Source organism: Polypterus senegalus, chromosome 11 (genome assembly GCF_016835505.1).
Source record: "Polypterus senegalus isolate Bchr_013 chromosome 11, ASM1683550v1, whole genome shotgun sequence".
NCBI classification, from domain to species: domain Eukaryota; kingdom Metazoa; phylum Chordata; class Cladistia; order Polypteriformes; family Polypteridae; genus Polypterus; species Polypterus senegalus.
Window position 1 is genome coordinate 8,940,039 of NC_053164.1, and position 17,510 is coordinate 8,957,548.

The 17,510-nt window shown below is 39.8% G+C and overlaps 1 protein-coding gene across 1 annotated transcript in view; it reads left to right on the forward strand.

Annotated features, from left to right (window-relative positions):
• Positions 1 to 17,510, forward strand: part of wdr62 (WD repeat domain 62) — a 188,952-nt gene that overhangs the window by 120,953 nt on the left and 50,489 nt on the right. The window contains exons 18-22 of the mRNA XM_039770094.1: positions 4,918 to 5,029; positions 6,009 to 6,072; positions 6,163 to 6,282; positions 9,122 to 9,240; positions 15,330 to 15,391. Of these exons, the coding sequence (XP_039626028.1) occupies positions 4,918 to 5,029; positions 6,009 to 6,072; positions 6,163 to 6,282; positions 9,122 to 9,240; positions 15,330 to 15,391 (477 nt within the window). The remainder of the gene's footprint in view (positions 1 to 4,917; positions 5,030 to 6,008; positions 6,073 to 6,162; positions 6,283 to 9,121; positions 9,241 to 15,329; positions 15,392 to 17,510) is intronic.

Below are 17,510 nucleotides of genomic sequence, written 5' to 3' on the forward strand. Positions count from 1 at the left end.
TCCGCAGTGATGCGGGCTCTGCATCGGTCTGTCGTGGTGAAAAAAGAGCTGAGCCGTAAGACAAAGCTCTCAATTTACCAGTCGAATTTACGCTCCTATCCTCACCTATGGTCATGAGCTATGGGTTGTGACCGAAAGAACAAGATCGCGAATGCAAGCGGCTGAAATGAGTTTCCTCCGCAGGGTGTCTGGGCTTTCCCTTAAAGATAAGGTGAGAAGCTCAGTCACCCGGGAGGAGCTCAGAGTAGAGCCGCTACTCCTCCGCATCGAGAGGAGTCAGATGAGGTGGCTCGGGCATCTGATCAGGATGCCTCCTGGACGCCTCCCTGGTGAGGTGTTCCGGGCACGTCCAACCGGGAGGAGGCCCGGGGAAGACCCAGGACAGCTGGAGGGACTATGTCTTCCGGCTGGCCTGGGAACGCTTGGGATTCTCCTGGAAGAAGTGGCCGGGGAGAGGGAAGTCTGGGCTTCTCTGCTTAAGCTGCTACCCCCGCGACCCGACCTTGGATATGCAGAAGAGGATGGATGGATGGATGGTCCCAGTGCCACTGGCAGCCATGCATGTCCAAGCCATCACACTGCCTGACTCCACTGTTTTTTACAGATGATACAATACATTTATTTATATAGCACATTTACATACAAAAAATGTAGCTCAAAGTGCTTTACATAATGAAAAATAAAAAAATAAAAGACATAGTAGGATGTTAAAGTAAGTCCACATTAAATAACATAGAATAAGAGTAAGGTCTGATGGCCAGGGAGGACAGAAAAAACAAAAAAAAAAAAACTCCAGATGGCTGGAGAAAAAAATAAAATCTACAGGGGGTCCAGACCATGAGACCGCCCAGTCCCCTCTGGGCATTCTACCTCACATAAATGAAACAGTCCTCTTTGTATTTAGGGTTCTCATGGAAGGACTTGATGATGATGATGGTCATGCAGACTTCTGGCTTTTAGTCCATCAATGTTGGAGCATCATGATGCTTTGAGTAGATGTTGGTGGTGCAAGCTGCCACCACAAAGATACCGGAAAAAGAAACAGAAGAGAAAGTAGGGGTTAGTACGGATTTTAGAGCCACCATGAATTATTATAATGAATTTAACATACAGAGTATCAGGATTAAAGTGAATTGAAGGCCATGTTAAAGTAATGTGTTTTCAGCAGTGTTTTAAAGTGCTCTACTGCATCAGCCTGGTGAATTCCTATTGGCAGGCTATTCCAGATTTTAGGTGCATAACAGCAGAAGGCCGCCCGGCCTCACCACTTCTTTTAAGTTTAGCTTTTGGAATTCTAAGGTTACAATTTGGAATATAACGTGTCAGACATTCCGATATATAAGACGGAGCAGATTATTTAAGGCTTTATAAACCATAAGCAGTATTTTAAAGTCAATCCTGAATGACACAGGTAACCAGTGTAGTGACATCAAAACTGGAGAGATGTGTTCAGATTTTCTTTTCCTAGTTAGGATTCTAGCAGCTCCATTCTGCACTAATTTGTCTAATTTGTCTTTTTTGGGTAGTCCTGAGAGGATTGCGTTACAGTAATGTAGTTGACTGAAAACAAAAACGTGAACTCATTTCTCAGCATCTTTCAGTGTTATAAGAGGTCTAACTTTAGCTATGTTTCTTAAGTGAAAAATTGCTGTCCTAGTGGTCTGATGAATATGCGATTTAAAATTCAGATTACAGTCAACAGTTACCCCTAAATGTTTTACTTCCGTCTTGACTTTTAATGCAAATGCATCAAATTTATTTCTAATAATCTCATTGTCTCCATTATTGACAATCACTAAAATTTCTGTTTTCTCTTTATTTATTTTGAGAAAATTACTATTCATCCATTCAGAAATACCAGTAAGACATTGTGTTAGTGAATCGAGAGAGTCGGAGTCATCAGGTGCTATTGAGCATGTAGATTGAGAATAGCAGCGGACCCAGGATAGAGCCTTGTGGAACACCATATTGGATATCATGTGTCTTTGAGTTGTAATCACCACAACTAACAAAGAATTTTCTCCCTGCCAGGTAGGATTCAAACCAATTTAAGACCCTGCCAGAGAGGCCCACCCATTGACTAAGGCGATTTCTAAGAATATTGTGATCAATGGTGTCAAATGCAGCACTCAGATCTAAGAGGATGAGAACAGATAAATGCCGTCTGTCTGCATTCACTCGCAAGTCATTTACTACTTTAACGAGTGCAGTTTCTGTGCTGTGATTCGTTCTAAAACCCGACTGAAATTTATCAAGAATAGCAGGTTTATTGAGGTGGTCATTTAATTGCATAATGACTGCCTTCTCCAGAACTTTACTTAAGAAGGGCAGGTTAGAGATGGGTCTAAAATTTTCAAGAGCCAAGGGGTCCAGATTATGTTTCTTGAGTAGGAGTTTAACTACAGCAGTCTTAAGACAGTCTGGGAAGACCCCCGTATCTAATGACGAGTTTACTATGTCAAGAATTTTATCAATTAGCACGTCTGATATTTCATTGAAAAATCTTGTTGGTATTGGGTCAAGGACACAGGTGGAGGGTTTCAGTGGCGTGATTATTTTAATGTAAATCAGTTAAATCTATCCTGGTGAAAGAATTTAATTTGTTTATAACAGAGTACTGGGGCTTAGGAGGATCCGCAGTGTTGGGGAGATATACTATGTTATTTCTAATATCATTCATTTTTTGATTGAAAAATACGGCAATAGCCTCACAGGTTTCACTGGAAGTATTTTGGAGGTATTCCTTTGTGTTACCTGGATTTAGCAGATGATCAATCGTAGAAAATAAGACTCTGGGATTACTAGCATTGTTGTTTATAATCTTAGAGAAATACAGTAGCAGCGCCTCTCAAGACGGACAGTGTTATTGTATTCTGTTATTTTAACTTTTAATATTTCATAGTGGATAGTTAGTTTAGTCTTCCTCCATTTACGCTCAGCTCTACGGCATGTTCTCTTTAAATCAGACACTCTTTGGGTCTTCCATGGTATAACAATGCTAGAAGATTTTTTAACTGTCTTTTCAGGTGCAACTATGTCAACAGCAGCTCTCACTTTAGTATTAAATCTTTCCACCTTACTATTTACATTATCCTCGCTATTATAGTTGGCACTATAAACGGACTGATTGCTTAGAATGTTTGTAAGTTTTAAAGCTGCTGCTGAGTCAAAGAAGCGTTTTACAACAATATGCTTCTCATGAATGTTTTCTATCATTATTTCTATATTAAATAGTAGAAGAAAATGGTCTGATAGACCAATATCAATGACCTGCTTTATATCAACTTTCAGTCCTTTAGTAATCACTAAGTCTAACGTATGACCTGCTTTATGTGTAGGCTGACTAACGAGTTGCCTCAAATCAAGAGTCCAGGAGGTTCATGAATTCCTTTACTTTTAGGTCACACTGTTTATCAATATGAAAGTCGCTGACTATTAAGAGTGTATCATAGTTCGTAATTAAAATTGAGATTAAGTCTGAAAATTCCTCAAAGAAAGACGCTTTAAATTTAGGAGGTCTATACACGGATAAAACTAGAACGCGAGAATCTCCATGAACAACAACGGCGAGATACTCAAAGGGCTTAAATTTACCAAAACTAACATCTTTACACTTTAACTGGCACGAGCAGATGTTTGCCAAACCGCCCCCCTTCTTTCCCTGGTGATCCGCACGAGTAAAACTGTAATCCGGAGGCGCAGATTCGATTAAAACAGCCTCGCCATCTGAGCTAAGCCACGTTTCACTTCGTGCAATAAAATCAATTTTTCTATCATTAATAAGATCGTTGATAAAAAAATGTCTTGTTAGTTAAAGCTTTAACATTTAATGTTTCGGAGGGGCAGATCTGAATTCTATGTGCGTTATTGATATTTGGAACAGAAATGAAGTTATTTTTGTTAGCGACATTCTGTGTATATTTTTTTATGTAATCTATAATCTGTTTTTATGGTTTTAATACATTGTTCATCTAAAGTAGTAGTAATTGCAGTTAAATTATTGGTGTTTATGCCGCACTGCCTTGATTTTTTACTTTCATTGAGATTGGTTATTGGAGTATCAATGTGCACTTTTGCGGAAGACTTTGTTAAACAATCATCCTGTCCTAACAAAGCATTAGCATTACGGAAGGGGTTTAGAGTAGAGATAGACTGTTAAGAGAGACGAATTAACTTAGAAATGTTTTCAGAGAGGACCCGGGAGCTGAATCTTTTCGGATGCAGGCCATCCCGCTTGAAGAAATGCGGCCTTTCGCAAAAGAGGTGCCAGTTGTTGATGAACCCAATGTCTTGATTCTCCCAGAAGCCTTTCAGCCAGTTGTTTAATCCCAGCAGACGGATGTAGTATTCATTTGATCGTCTGACGAGAGGTAATGGACCCGAAATGAAGATCTTTGCCTTTGTGCCTTTTAATTAGTGCTGCAGAGTCATCCTTAAGAATCTCCTACTGTCGGTGCCTTATGTCATTTACGTCGACATGTAACACAATGGGTCCAACTGCCCTCTTCTTGTGCTTCTTGTAGACTGTTGACGCACGTCTCATCACATCTCGGACACGAGCACCGGGAAAACAAGAAACAAAAGATTTCCGATTTAGGGCATGCGATATTGAGGTTTCTTACAATAGAATCACCTACCACGATTACATCACCCGGGGTTGAAGGCAAACTGGGGATGCGGAGAGGGTCAAAATGGTTCTGCGTCGAGATGCTCGCCTGTGACAATGGAGGTGTTCTAGCCTTGAACCCCCGCCTGCATAGCTGATACACACCGAGGTCTTCATGAAAGACCACCTGTGTGAAAATGTAGCATATTTTCTGAACGATCTGGAAGTTTTTGTTTTTTTTTAATGTTAGAAGTATATTGGTTCCTTGTTCTGTAATTTATATGCTGAAACTGCTTCTTTTTTGTTTTCAGGTAAAAATAGATCCATCAGGGATGTTTCTGGCCACCAGCTGTTCTGACAAGAATATCTCTATCTTTGATTTCTATAGTGGAGAGTGTGTGGCAACCGTGTTTGGCCATTCAGGTACCATTTCAGACCTACATCTTTGCTGCAGATTTCTCTTGGAAATATTAATCATATGTAAATCACATATATCATCTGTAAACTGTTTAAACTCTGTGTGTGTGTGTGCATGTGCACATAATATGTATTTATATAGTGTGTGGGTTTTACAACTAGCACCCTAACTACCTACATGAACAAACTCTTTAGACAAATTAAATGTTGAACAACTCGCTCTCCATCTCATCACCACTTTCACCATGATACCAGCATCATCCTTTTATTCGACCCACAATTCAGCAGCATGCTGGAGTCGAATGTGTCACTTTTCAGCTTGAAGAAATGAATGTGCACCAAAAGCAGGCACAATCTTCCTTCCGTACTTATTGCTGATATCTACTATTGAAAATCCCCTCTGAACAGGCAGCACCGTGTAATGGTAGCTTTGGAGACAAATCTGTCTTTCAGCAGGCCAAGGAGCCAATGCACTCTGGCAGTGCAATAGTGGAGTGATTTCAAATTAAGAAAATGGACATCCTTGAGTGGCCCAGTCAAAGCTCTGACTTAAACTCCATTGTACATCTGTGGTCATGTCACTTGGGGGATAGGGGGGTTAGGTGTGTTTGGGGGTGTTTTGAGCTGGAGCTTATCTCAGCCAGCATAGTTCTCAAACCAGACTCTGCCTCAACAGATCGGCAGACCTCCTGCTTCTGAATGTTCTTGCTTTGAATTTTGCTTCCAAAAATGTGAATGTCTCGCTACTCCTTAGCCCTTTAAGATTTATCAAAGATGACAAGATAAAAAAAGTCACATTGATAAAACTGAGTTTAAAAAGTCTGGGACAGATTCAGTTGAAGTCTGTCTGTGATCTATATAGTGCTGTAGACTTCTGGGGCTGCTTTCAAACTGCAGCTCAAAATGGGTTCGTTCGTTCGTTCTTTCTTTATACTATTACTTATTAATAAAACATTCTTTATCTTTTATTCTGACATTCTAACAGAGATTGTAACAGGCATGCGGTTCACGAATGACTGCAAACGTCTTATAACTGTGTCTGGGGACAGGTAAGAGACATGCCTCGATTTTTAAAAACATTTTACTGTTGCCCTGTGTGTTAAGTTTTATTAACACAGTTTACATTTATGTCCTAAAAGTTGTGTGTTCATTTGGCGACTTGACTCTCAGATGACAAACTGCATGAGGAAAAGACTACTTGAGCTAAAACTCTGCAAGGGTCAGCAGAAGGTGACAAAGTCTCAGAACGAACAGATCAGGTAAGGACCCCCAATTTCTAGCAGGAGAAGCGTGTCAAGCTTTATGACTGCAGTTACTGTATTGTTACCTTGAGGATGTTCTATTATATGACAAGGAATCGCAGGGAATGATGGATTATGTGACTCCATTATGACTTTTCAGTACAGCTTCAAATTTCTAAATAGCTCACCTGACAACCTGCCAGTGCCTGTATCGATGCTTTCTAGGTATGATGAGTTCAACCTCAATCTCATTTCTTCCTTCTTCCAATTTTGTTGTTATATGACAAACTAGAGACATCTCTCTTTTGTTTGAATGCTCGAGAATACATTCTCTTTCCTTTTCGCAACATTGTACTTCCAGGTGAGTGACTGTTTGTCATCTCCTGCACACAAACTCAAGTCACCCTAAACCTTGAGACAAAATGAAAACTGCTTGGTTTTGTCGGAGCAAGTTACAGATCCGTCTGGCCGAGTCACGGAGAATGTCAGACCGCACAACTGGCGCTCTAGGAAATGCACAGTGACTGCCCCAAATTGCAAAAATTACACAAATGACTGAAAATTGCTGGAAAACCTGTGCAGAATAGTCTAATAGCTTAACAGTCAAGTAACGCAGCCCTCATTGAGTGCATTCCTTTATCACAGAAATTTTAAACCTTTCACTATCCTGAGCAGATTATCCATTTACAGTTTGATAGAGACGTGCCATTTTGTCATCTCTTTATTTATAACAGGCCATGAGAACTTCTAATGTCTGTGTATAGAGTTAAAAGTTGATCAGTGAACTGCCCGCTGTATTTTCTGTGCTCTAGTAGCTGAAAACTGATTTTTGCATTTTAAACTAGGGGGCTTTACCCCCCACCCCTGCCAGCGCCTTGCGCCGTTGTGAAGAGGGGGTCTGAACACAACCCAAGGAGACGCGGCTGCTCCTCCGAAACCGCTCTTGAACGGTGATACAATGGGAAACAAATAACAGTTGTTGTTTTTTTACCTCCTCTTTGCTCAATCAGCTGCTGGATTGCTGCTGCTGCTGTGCCTCATGATCTGCATCTCGCGCTACGTTTCAGATGTTTAAAAGCCTGTACAGCAGCTGTCCTTTTGTCTCACTGCCTTGTCTCTGTTGTCCCCCAGACATCCTCAAACACTATGCGATCTCTTTTTGCTGTTCTGTTTATTTCACCGAGTAATATTTTCTATTTGTTTGCGTTAATGTGATCTTTACTCTTCAGACTTTCAAATTTTCCTACTTCCATTATCTTTAACCTGTTCTGCATGTGTATCATGGGACTTGCTTCCAAAGGTTGTAAGTATGACGTGACTTGTTCGTCACGCTGGACGTGAAAGTGTCTCTGTGTCTCTCTTCAAAAGATCACATCTTGTTGCAGGAAAAAAGTCTTGTATCATAACAAGATTTTTTTTTTATAATAGAGCGATATAAACTGAAAACCTCATTATAGGTTGAGTGTAGAATCATGGGCAAAAATGTCCAATTTATGCACTGTAGATGGGTATTAGCAAGAGTGAAAGGGAAGGTCTTCAGGATGGTAGTGAGACCAGCTATGTTATATGGGCTGGAGACGATGGCACTGACCAGAAAGCGGGAGATGGAGCTGGAGTTGGCAGAGTTAAAGATGTTAAGATTTGCATTGGGTGTGATGAGGATGGACAGGATTAGAAATGAGGACATTAGAGGGTCAGCTCAGGTTGGACAGTTGGGAGATAAAGTCAGAGAGGCGAGATTGTGTTGGTTTGGACATGTGCAGAGGAGAGATGCTGGGTTTATTGGCAGAAAGATGCTAAGGATAGAAATGCCAGGCAAGATGAGAAGAGGAAGGCCTAAGTGAAGGTTTATGGATGTGGTGAGATAGGACATGCAGTTGATGGGTGTAACAGAGCAAGGTGACGAGGACAGGAAGATATGGAAGAAGATGATCCGCTGTGGCAACACCTAACGGGAGCAGCCGAAAGAAGAAGATAGTGTTACCAAATGACATACATGGGGCTTACACTGTACACATTGGTGTTGCTCCTTCAAGATTAGTAATAAACCATGACACGCTGTCCTGTCAGTTGTAGTAGTAGCCAAAAGATGTCTTCTGCAACCCCAGTGGGGTGCTTTGGGACAGCCATTATGATGGCCATAGCATCTGCTCAGCCAACAGTGTGCAGGTGGAAAGTGTTAAGCAAAGACGTGTGACAGATTGTCATGGCGTAAGGAATTTAACGAGGCAGAGTGGATAAAAAAAAAATACACCATTAACCTGTGCACATTGCTCAAATTTGACAATCTTGTTGAAAATTCTGCATTTCATTTTATCACCCTTGTATCTAATATAATGAAACTCATGGCAAGACAAAAGTGTAAGGTGCCAAATACATGCTAGTAACCCAAACCCCTATCACTTCTGGTTAGTTTATTTACAATATGGAAGGTTTTTATTTGTATTGTATGTACATAGCATAACTAAATAGAATACACATAGAAAATGTCTATAGACTGCATTGCCCCAATCCTAGCAACCTGCATTTGGAAAAACTGAATTTGCGACTACTACATTTTATACTTTTGCTGTGATGACAGAACTGAATAATGTCCCTTAGGTGTACACAACAGATGATGAGATGCCATAGCTGCAGATAATTGAGAGTTACAAAAAGAAAGAACATCTGGGACATGTAATTGTTAGATGACCTGTTTAGGGTCCTAGTGTTGACATGTAGTAAACTGTTAAGCAGTACATCTCTATTGTTCAAGATTTATCTCAAAAAAAGGTTTTTGAAAGATTATCACTTTCATGATTTTAGAAATAAACCAAGTGCTTTAATGCCCAATCAAATATTTATGTGGACTCTGCAGGAGGGAAACTTACATTACTGTGCCACATAAGCCAGAAATCGATGCAGAGGAGGAAGCCAACAATGAGGACCTTGAAGACGAGTTCGTACAGACGCCTACTAGAGATGGCCCTGATCAAAGTAAGTAGAGTTAACCCCTTTAATGGGGTCACTTTTTTCAGTAGTCACTCCTCTGGTTGTTGGGTTTGTTTTTTTTTTTTTTATCTGTTGATAGAAATGGTTGAATTTTGCTAGAATATTTAATTGAAATGTGAGTTAAATTGTTGGAAGAAAAAAAATTGTTAAGTACAAACAAAATTATTTAAACATTTTTTTTGTTAGCAACAATAAGCTAATTTCATGCTAGTTTTTTTTTGTAATTTATTTACACTATGCACAAATTTTTAATTTTTCACTTAGTACTCTAGTTGCGTGTGGTATGCACAGAAGCACGGAGCAGCACAGAGTGTAACATTGTCGTCTCTGCAGCAGTATATTGTTTCCCTCGTCTACTTATGTGACAAATGCACCACACATCTCTTATGGGATGTCTGCTTAGCATGCAAACAGCTCTCTTATCCTTCCACTTCAAAGCCATCAATTTATTTCTGAATGCAGCAGCAACTTCTCCCGATTTCAATTTTTTCGTCGTCACAGATTTTGGAATGACCTTTCTGTTTGATCTTAAGGTTTCTACCATGAAAGTTTCCATCGAATTCAAACATTCATACACCTCATGACTGCTGTAGTAATTCTCTAGTCGTATCAGATAACCTTGATTCCGTGGCTTCTATGCAAGTGTTAGCCAGGAGCTACACTTTAAGAGTCTGAACTGAGAATTAATACCACATTGAGGGTGAATCTGCAGACCTTAGAGGCCGAGATCATTGGAACATGAGAACACTCCAGATGAGAACAGGCCATTCAGCCCAATAAAGCTTGCCAGTTCTATCCACTTATTTCTTCCAACAAACATCAAGTCGAGTTTTGAAAGTCCCTAAAGTCTTACTGTCTACCACACTACTTGGTCGCTTATTCCAAGTGTCTCTCGTTCTTTGTGTAAAGAAAAACTTCCTAATGTTTGTGTGAAATTTACCCTTCCTTTAATCTTTCCTCAAAACTCTAATCTTTCCTCAAAACTCATCCCCTGTAGCCCTGGAATCAGCCTAGTCGCTCTTCTCTGGACATTTTCTTGTGCTGCTATGTCCTTTTTTATAGCCTGGAGACTCAAACTGCACACAGGACTCCAGATGAGGCCTCACCAGTGTGTTATAAAGCTTGAGCAGAACCTCCTGTGACTTGTATTGCACACATCAAGGCGCTATATAACCTGACATTCTGTTTGCAGTCATAATGGCTTCTTAACACTGATGGGAAGTTGATAGCTTAGAGTCCACCACGACTCCTCAATCCTTCTCATAAAGTGGGCTCTCATTTTTCCGTCCGCCCATTGTGTATTCAAACCTCACATTTTTACTTCCTATGTGTAATTCTTTACATTTACTGACATTAAATTTCATCTGCCCAAGCCTGTCCAAGTCCAAAGTATCTATCTATCTATCTATCTATCTATCTATCTATCTATCTATCTATCTATCACGAATTACAAATTATCTGCTAATCCACCTGTCTTGTATCCTCTGCAAACTTAACCAGTGTGCTATTTATATTTCTACTAGCAGAATACCAGCCATGGAGAGTAGTGTGTTAAAGAAGGTACTGAAAAGAAAAGGAAAAATTTGAAAAACAACGTAACTTGATTGTTAATGTAATTGTTTTGTCATTGATATGAGTGTTGTTCTCATATCTATCTATCTATCTATCTATCTATCTATCTATCTATCTATCTATCTATCTATCTATATATATATATATATATATATATATATATATGTATATGTATATGTATGTGTATATATGTATATGTGTATATATGTATATATATATATGTATATGTGTATATGTGTATATATATATATATATATATATATATATGTATATGTATATATATATATATATATATGTGTATATATGTATATATATATGTATATGTGTATATATATATGTATATATGTATATATGTATATATGTATATATGTATATATATATATATATATATATATGTATGTATATATATATATATATGTGTAGGTAGTTGATCCCTTTTGAAAGGCGCTACACGACGGCTGTGGTATAGAAATTACATTTTCTATGTGAGCGTTCAAATTTGTGCCTCTGGTAATGTGCCTTACCGGCATTTAAAGAAAATTAGTTTTGTGTCCTCTGCAGTGTTAATTAGAGAAAGGCTTTGGTTTGGGGTAAAAGGAAAAAAGGTGTAAAGAAAGGAAAGTTGCCTTTTTCTTTTATATAGTATAGAGAGATGTGTTCACTGACGTTATGATCGCCTTGTGTAAACTGGTGAGACGTCCCTGCCATTAATCAGCTGTGATGGCACGGTCAGTCCTCCACTCGTGTGCGTGTTTTCATAATCCGAGGTGAGGACCTCATAATCGTATACGTGCAAAAGAAAGTGTGAATCGCCTTAATATTATTTTTCCGTGGTGTAGAAAAGGGGTCCGTGTTTGCACTTGTCTGGGCTATAGCGCAGGGGAGGATGAAAAAATTAAAAGTGCTCACTTTGACTTAAGGCAGAAGCGCAGTCAGCGTCTCAAAGGCGGCACAGCTATGCGCGCTGGCTGCTCGACTTTTGCTGGGCAGGAGACCACAGTTTTTGCAGACACGTTCATGATATCAAAAGTCTCAGTGCTCTTTGGAGATCATTCATATATTATATATATAGCAAAATCCCGCGTCGAGCGGAGAAGTAGTGTGTTAAAGAAGTAATGAAAAGAAAAGGAAACATTTTAATAATAACGTAACATGATTGACATTGTCATGAGTGTTGCTGTCATATATATGCCTGCCTAAATAAGTCACCCTCGCTTTGCTCTTACTTTTTTACCGTTCATTTAATCATGGCTATTGGCGGAAAAATTATAAAATGGAAGGAGGATGGCTTTACCAAAACAATTATTGATGGCGAATCGATTATTCATAAAGCTTGAATTGGTGATGTTTTTCTGTGTTAACCTCATATTTTTCAGACTTCTTCTCAAACTAAGGTGGTGCGAGGGTAAAATGAATCGGGATGCTGATCAATGTAATCGGTGTACCAGGAAATCATGCATTGACAAAAGCTCCCTTTGCTTGTAATGCAAAGTGTGATTAAATGCATTATTTTTAGCGCGTTATGGAGCACATGCATCGAAGCTTCTCAGCTGTGCTTGTGCTAAGAAAAGGAAAGATTTTAAAAATAGCGTAACACGATTGTCAATGTGACCTTTTGTAAGTAGTGCCTGGAGGATTCAGTGTGGAGAAACTCTATAGAGACAGCGTGTGTATTAACTTGTGGATTTTTCTGTGAGTATTTGGTGGCAGTCTGACAAAGTTGCTTCGGAAGACGGCGTTAGCTGAGCTCAGCTCAGAGCGAAATTAGATGAATGGGAGGGAGATGATGGCGTGACTCCCCACCCGCCTTAACTGTCAATCCCCACAAACACAGTCTCGGAATTTGCATAAGCACACCCCTTCACCTACAATTTTAACTTAGTTACAAAGTGATCAAAACTCTCGTTTATATCCTGCGTCCTCTCATTAAACTTGTATCCCGCATTACCTGTGGGCATGTGAAACGCCAGCGGTAGCCTGTCTATGAACTTAATTTAAAGTTTAGGTTTACACCTTGCTTTCTTTCCGAGGCAGCAACACTCATGAATATGGTAGTATATGTCACTCGCTCGCTTCTTATTGTTTTCGCTGCGTTCTCAATTATATAATGCATGTTTTCTTAAGCGCTTTTTGGAGGTCTTACTGGTTTTCTACGCACTGCGTTGACAGTCAGTTCACGTGATTACGTGGGAGTCGTGATGATGTCACGAAACTCCCCCACGTCTTTCCAGCTAAACTCTATTACAGTTAATGGAGAAAAATACCTTCCAGTTATGACCATTACGCATAGAATTTCGAAATGAAACCTGCCCAACTTTTGTAAGTAAGCTGTAAGGAATGAGCCTGCCAAATTTCAGCCTTCTACCTACACGGGAAGTTGGAGAATTCGTGATGAGTGAGTGAGTGAGTGAATGAGTGAGTGAGGGCTTTGCCTTTTATTAGTATAGATCCAAATCATTTATATGAATTAAAATAGCAGCAGCTCTGACCCCTGCTGGTCACCACTCTTAACATCGGCCAGTTTTGATGAGGTTCCTCGTACCATCAGCCTCTGCTTCCTGTGTCTGAGTCAATTCTGCACCCACCTAAAAACATCACCCTGAACTGCCACTTCATTTAGTTTGATGCCCACCCTCTCATGTGGCACCTTATTAAATGCTTTCTGAAAGTCCAGATAAATAATATCATCTGCTCCACTTTGATCGTATCCTTTTATTGCCTCTTCGTGGAATTCCAGCCTTTTAGTAAAACACGACCTCCCTCTTCTGAACTCCATGCTGACTGTTCAGTTAAACTTCTGTCCTTGCCAGGTGTTGCTCAATCTTATCCTTAATAATTCCTTCCATTAATTTTCCTGTGATGGATATTGAGCTTACTGGCCTATACTTTCTCTGATCTGCCCTGTCATCCTTTTTATATAATGGGATGATATTTGCCATTTTCCATTCCTCCGGAATCTCTCCAGTGCACAGTGACTTCCTAAAAATATATGTCAAAGCAGCATATGACCTCACAAGTGCCTCCGTATATTCATTGATTTTTCCACCACTTATCTGAAGCTGGGTTGCGGGTTCAGCAGTCTTAACAGTGAGGCCCATACATCCCTTTCCCCAGCCACACTTGCCAAAACATACTGTGTTATCCCAAGTTGTTCCCAGGCCATCTGGGAGATATAATCATCCCAGTGAGCTCTGGGTCTTGCCCAGGCTCTCCTTCTATCTGGTCATTGCCTTAAAACCTCCACAAGGGGGTGTCCAGGGGGCATCTAAATCAGATGCCCAAACCACCTCCATTGGCTCCTCTCGATGTGGAGGATTAGCAGCTCTACTCTGTGCCTACCTTTGATTTCAGTGCTTCTCAGTCTTATATCTGTGGGAGAGAAGAGAGCCACCATATGGAGAAATCTCACTTCGGCCGCCACTTGTACCCACAATCTCATTCTTTCAGTTCTTGCACAAAGCTCATGGTCATATGTGAGGGTACAAATGTAGATCGACTGGTGTATGTATATAATGTATGTGTGTCCATGTATATTCTTATTCCATATTCTTTTCTGCTGATCACACTTTTTCTAAACAGGTCAGATCTGCGTCGCATACGTTTCAAAAATTGTTCATTGAGCTACTGTGTAAACGTAATCTTGTTTTTAGAAACGAGACGCAGGGCTGTGAAATGCAGCCCAGGAATGAGTTTTCTGGCTCACATGTTTTAACAATAGCACAGCTGCTATCAAGATGGGAGCATCCATAAAAAAGAATAACAATTTGTAACAATTTGACTGTCTGTCAGAAATGATGGAATGCAAAACTGGAGCGCCTCAGGAGACGGTCCTGTCTCCCTTCCAGTTTATCCTGTACACAAACTGACTTTCCAGTACAATATCAGCACTTGCCATTGACAGAAATTTACAGATGACCCCTTCTTCATAGGCTGCATTAATAACGGAGACAAGTCAGAGTACAGGAACATTGTGGAGGGCTTTGTCTTGTGGTGCAGGAATAACCACCTACCGCTCAACATTGGCAGGACAAATGAGCTGGTGGTGGACTTCCAGTTTGTCACGGAGCCTCTGAGACCAGTCACTATTAAAGGAGAAAACTAGGAGGTGGTGCAGAGCTACTAGTACCTTGAGGTTCACATAAGCAAAATACTGCACTGGTCTGACAAAAATAGTAATATAATAATTTATCTAATCTAATCTGAAAAGGCCAATAATAACTCCACAAATTAAATAGATCAAATCGAGACACATTCAAACTGGATTGTAACACATACCCACTTTTACCATCGCAAACCCAGAGCTGTCTTAATGAAATCCTGCAAAATCGGTGACAGTTTACTGCATTTAATCATTTTTTCTTTAGTCAATAGAAATCACTAAATAGGAGTTCTACTGTATATCCTGGTCTTTTAGGCTCCAGTGGTGGTTTACATTTAATCTGTAAATTTCTAGTACAACAGGAGGACACTCATGATCTAATTTTTTTTTTTTTTGGTCTTAGGTTTTATGGATCCTACCTTCCTTCAAACTAATGGGAGGCTTCCTCTTTGGGCAAAGAGACTGGTGAGTTGTAGTTACATTTTTAAAAGCCATTCCAATTTACCATTTTGAAAAAACATTCAGGTTGTTCCCTAAATTGCGCTTCAAAGTAGTCATGCATTGCAAATATATTTTCCCAGCTAATTTAAGTGCCCAGAGGCCCATAGTCTAGCACAGTAGCACTTCGACAGTCTAGCATAGTAGCACTTCGACACAAGGCAGAAACTGAACCTAAAAAGGTGCCAGTCTGTCTCCTTGCTTATGCCTTTGATATGTGGGAAAACTCAACTCTGCACAGACACAAGAACATGTCAACTCCATATAAGCTGTCAAGGTGCAGAAATCTAAGTCATGACACCAGCTCCATGGGGTTGCAGTGCTGCCACTTTAAAAATGTTGGCTTTTTTTAAATTCTTATTACGTTTTGGACCTTTGGTTGCTGTACGCCTTCCTTGACAAGATACAACAAGTTGTTCATTCTGATGTTCCTGTTTTGGCACAGTTGATGTATTATGCTTCTAGTCTGGACCTGGTAGTTGCTGTACACAACTTGTAAGCCCCATCCATCAACAGTCTTTATGATTACTCGACTGCTGTACTCAAAACCTGCAGCTTGATTGAGGTTCCTGATGAACTCCTGTCAGCACACATGGCAATCCCTATACCACTACTACTTCTTTTGGCTGCTTCGATTTAGTGGTCTCCACAGTGGATCATCTGTCGTCTCCTCTCCCTGTCTTTTACATCATTTTCTGCCTCACCGGCTGCCTTCATGTCCTCCATCACCACATTCATAAACCTCTTCTTTGCCCTTCCTCTTCCTTGGCTGTTACATCCTAAATATTATTTTCATCTCTCCAATGCACATGCCCAAACCACCTTAATCTAGCCTCTCTCACTCTGTCACCAAACTGTCGTACCTACAGTACAGGCCAAAAGTTTGGACACACCTCCTCATTCAATGTGTTTTCTTTATTTTCATGACCATTTACATTGGTAGATTCTCACTGAAGGCATCAAAACTATGAACGAACACATGTGGAGTTATGTACTTAACAAAAAAAGGTGAAATAACTGAAAACATGTTTTATATTCTAGATTTTTTTCAAAGCAGCCACCCTTTGCTCTGATTACTGCTTTGCACACTCTTGGCATTCTCTCGATGAGCTTCAACAGGTAGTCACCTGAAATGCTTTTCACTTCACAGGTGTGCCTTCTCAGGGTTATTTAGTGGAATTTCTTGCTTTATCAATGGGGTTGTGTTGTGCAGAAGTCAGGATAGTTGGACGATCATTTATTTTTCAACAGGACAATGACCCCAAACACACCTCCAGGCTGTGTAAGGGCTATTTGACCAAGAAGGAGAGTGATGGAGTGCTGGAAATGGTCATGAAAATAAAGAAAACACATCGAATGAGGAGGTGTGTCCAAACTTTTGGCCTGTACTGTATGTTGTGCCTCTAGTATACTTATTCATTTTTTTTATATATAAACATTTTATTGAATTTATTGAAAGCAAGTCGCATTCCATACAAGCAAGTCAAACTCGACAAAATTAAGTTCAAAACAACAACCACCCATGAGAAAGAGAGCAAGGCCAACAGCAGGAGTAAAACTTTAAGAGTAGGAAAAAAATGGGGAGAAAATCCTAAGTGCTTATTCTAAAATCTTATTGTTTAGATCCTGCCAGGTTTTTAAAAAGTTTTGATCAGATCCTATATACCAGCGGTCTCCAACCTTTTTATTTTTCCTGAGAGCTACTTTTACAAAATGAAAATGGCCGAGAGCTCCTCATGTTTTCTAACATTTATTCTATTAGCTTATTTCAACCCAAACAAACTGGATAATCTTGTTTTGCCGGAACATTTACAAAATATTGGTGTCCACAACTCACATTTTGCATTAAAACGTCTCAATAAATACTTAGTTCACCTGCAAGTGCATTTTGTACGTTTGTATGCATTTTCTAGTGTATCTCACACTATTGAGTTAAAACATGAATGCTGTCTAAATGAAACAATGCAATTCCAATCCACAGATATTCCTTAGTCATTTGTCACATGTCACTGTGTCACTTTATTCACAGGTCCAGTTGCATGTGTGATGTTTTTTAGTTAGTCAGATGACGGGCACTGAGGTGTAC